The sequence below is a fragment of the Colobus angolensis genome, unplaced genomic scaffold (assembly GCF_000951035.1).
Source record: "Colobus angolensis palliatus isolate OR3802 unplaced genomic scaffold, Cang.pa_1.0 Scaffold33, whole genome shotgun sequence".
Taxonomy (NCBI): domain Eukaryota; kingdom Metazoa; phylum Chordata; class Mammalia; order Primates; family Cercopithecidae; genus Colobus; species Colobus angolensis.
Window position 1 is genome coordinate 12042851 of NW_012116599.1, and position 2479 is coordinate 12045329.

At 45.5% G+C, this 2479-nt stretch overlaps 1 protein-coding gene across 1 annotated transcript in view; it reads left to right on the forward strand.

Moving 5' to 3' along the window:
* The window catches only part of LOC105518845 (DIS3-like exonuclease 2), a 405890-nt gene extending 404516 nt beyond the window's left edge, over positions 1-1374 (forward strand). Inside the window, exon 15 of the mRNA XM_011952002.1 lies at positions 741-1374. Coding sequence (XP_011807392.1) covers positions 741-955 — 215 coding nt within the window. The 3' untranslated portion in view covers positions 956-1374. The remainder of the gene's footprint in view (positions 1-740) is intronic.
* The last annotated feature ends 1105 nt before the right edge of the window (positions 1375-2479 follow it).

The window sequence follows — 2479 nt, forward strand, 5'->3', positions numbered from 1 at the left end:
CACAACTGGATTCCAAGGCGGGTACATTCAGCATAAGGTGTATGACAGAGTCCACTATTCTAGCAACAGATAAAATTCCTACTGACGCGCAACCTCAGGTTCCCACTCGGTTAGAAGGCTGCGTATGGTCTTCTACTTAAAGCCTCAAGTAACAGTCATGGCAGTGACAAATCCTCATTGCCTCCATGGAACCTCTGCTCATGTGTGAGCCCAGGCGGGGCTGGGGTCCCTGGGAGCCCAGGGTGAGTGGCCAGTCCCTGGGCCACTCCGTGAGCCAGGAGCAGCTGTGTCGCCTGCACGGTCGATGGGTCTCTTCTGCAGAAGAGTGTGCCCCAGTCCGTGCTGGGCACAGATCGAAGAGATGGTCATGGGTCGAAATCACAGATTGCAAGGGCTGATAGGAGTCAGAGTGGGGACTGGGAGGGCTGAGGCAGGTTAAAGATTTGAGAGGGGCTGCTGTCCCCACAGCTGCATCACACTGCTCTGCTGTCCCCTCCATGTTCCCCCACTGCTGCCTCCCCTGGGGTCTTGTGGAAGTAACTGAAGACCCCTCAACCTGGCTCCTCATCAGAGCAGACTGTTGATTAGCTGCAGGCAAATATGAAGAGGCGATTTCCTGTCACAGAAAGGCCGTGGTGTGTCTTTCTGAAGCTACGGAGCTGGCGCAGGCTGAGCAGGCTGGCCTTCCGCTGGAACTACAAAGGCGTAGCCACACGAAACCGCGCCGCCTTGCCCAGGAGACGCGGACAAGGATGGGGCTGCCCATCTTCAGGCCTCTCACAGCCCCTTGGCGGAAGATGCAGAAGCACAGCCCTCCACAGAGGAATGCCCGCCGGAGACTCAGGGCGTCTGTGACAGGGATCCAGACACACGACTGTTTTTACTTCAGCAAAAGACTGAGCCAGCAGAGCCGTGTATTGGAAGCAAAGCCCCAAAGCACGATGAACACCTGTAGAGAGCAGGCAACCCAGTTGCAGATTTGAAGAGGCATGTGGAATCCCTTGTGGCAGAGCAGGAAAGATTAAGGAAAGAAATGTAAACAGGTAAAGGCTGAAAAGCCAGACTTCTAAAAGGTCCAGTAGAAAAGGAGCTGAATGTGGGTGCTGATTTTGTAGAAAAGTCAGTAACGGAGCGTGCCTCTGCATTCGGAAACTGCTACACCCTCTTCAGCCTTGCAGAGGTTTGCAGCAGATGCCAGGAAAGTCAAGTACGTTCCAGTACCCGATCTTCTCCCTGGGATTTTCCATCTCCAGAGCGTCCCCTTACCGAGCTCTCTCAGGATATTCTGAAAGGATTTATGAGTAATTAAAATGGAAGGCCATAGAAGAAGGGAGAAGAGGAAATAATACTAAATAATACAGTTAATGCAGCAACAAAGAATGAAAAGGGAAAGCCACAGGCAAGGGTAATCCTGGAAATGACTCGTCATCTGGCGTACTGTGGGAGAAGAGGCATTGCCAGGACATGGGGAACAGTCACTGTGAAGCATGTTGCATATCTGATTCACTGACTTGAGCTAATGATGCCGACCTGGCAGACACTAAACTCATGGAGGGTCAGTTTCTCCTGATACCAACCAAATGGCTTCCTGGAAGATTTTTTTCAAGCAACAATTATTTTTCTTATCTTCAGGGTTAAGATGTTTGAAAGTATGTTATGTGTAGTTAATCTATAATGCCATAAATGATCATGCAAAACCTAAATATTAAAATAACGGCCTGAGGGGCTGCTTCATATTTGAAACATACTTTGTCTCAGGCATTGATGTATGCATTTTGTTAATGATGTTGTGTTTAAGGTGTGTAAGACACTCCTTTCTAGATGAAACCATATGTGCCACACTGCACTACTCATAACAATGATAACCTCAAGACTTATCAGGAGAAATGTTTAAAGTTCCGTGTTATGAAGAAACCAAATTATTAGTTATGCTTCTTAACACCAATTACCAGTTTACATAATTAAGAAGGGTGCATTTTAAGTTCTAACTCTGTTTATTGCATAATGCATCATTTGAAAATACCAAGGAAGTCTGTTCTTTGTTTTTAATGATCCGTGAATGGAAGGAATGCTAGTTGGCAGTATTTGATTGTAAGAAATCAAGAAAGTAATTGTATTTTTTTAAAAAAAGATCTGAGCCCTGGTGGAGGCAACAGGACGCGATGACTTTCACATTCAAGAGGGTTCTGTAGAGCGATGCCTTTCACATTCAAGAAGGTTCTGGAGATGAGAGGTGATTCTTGGAATGATGAGCTTCCATTTGCACATGCCTGAGTTTAGGTTCTGAATTTAAAACCTTATTGTAAGATCATCTCTTTGTACCTTCTCTCTTTTTAAGGGTTTTTATAGTTTGGTGACAGGTTTTTTTTTGTTGTTTGTTTGTTTGTTTTTTAATATTTAGAAAGTCACTTTAGGAGAAACATCCATTTAAATAATTTATTTTACTTCAGAAAGTTTTTTTACTCAACCAGGCTCATGA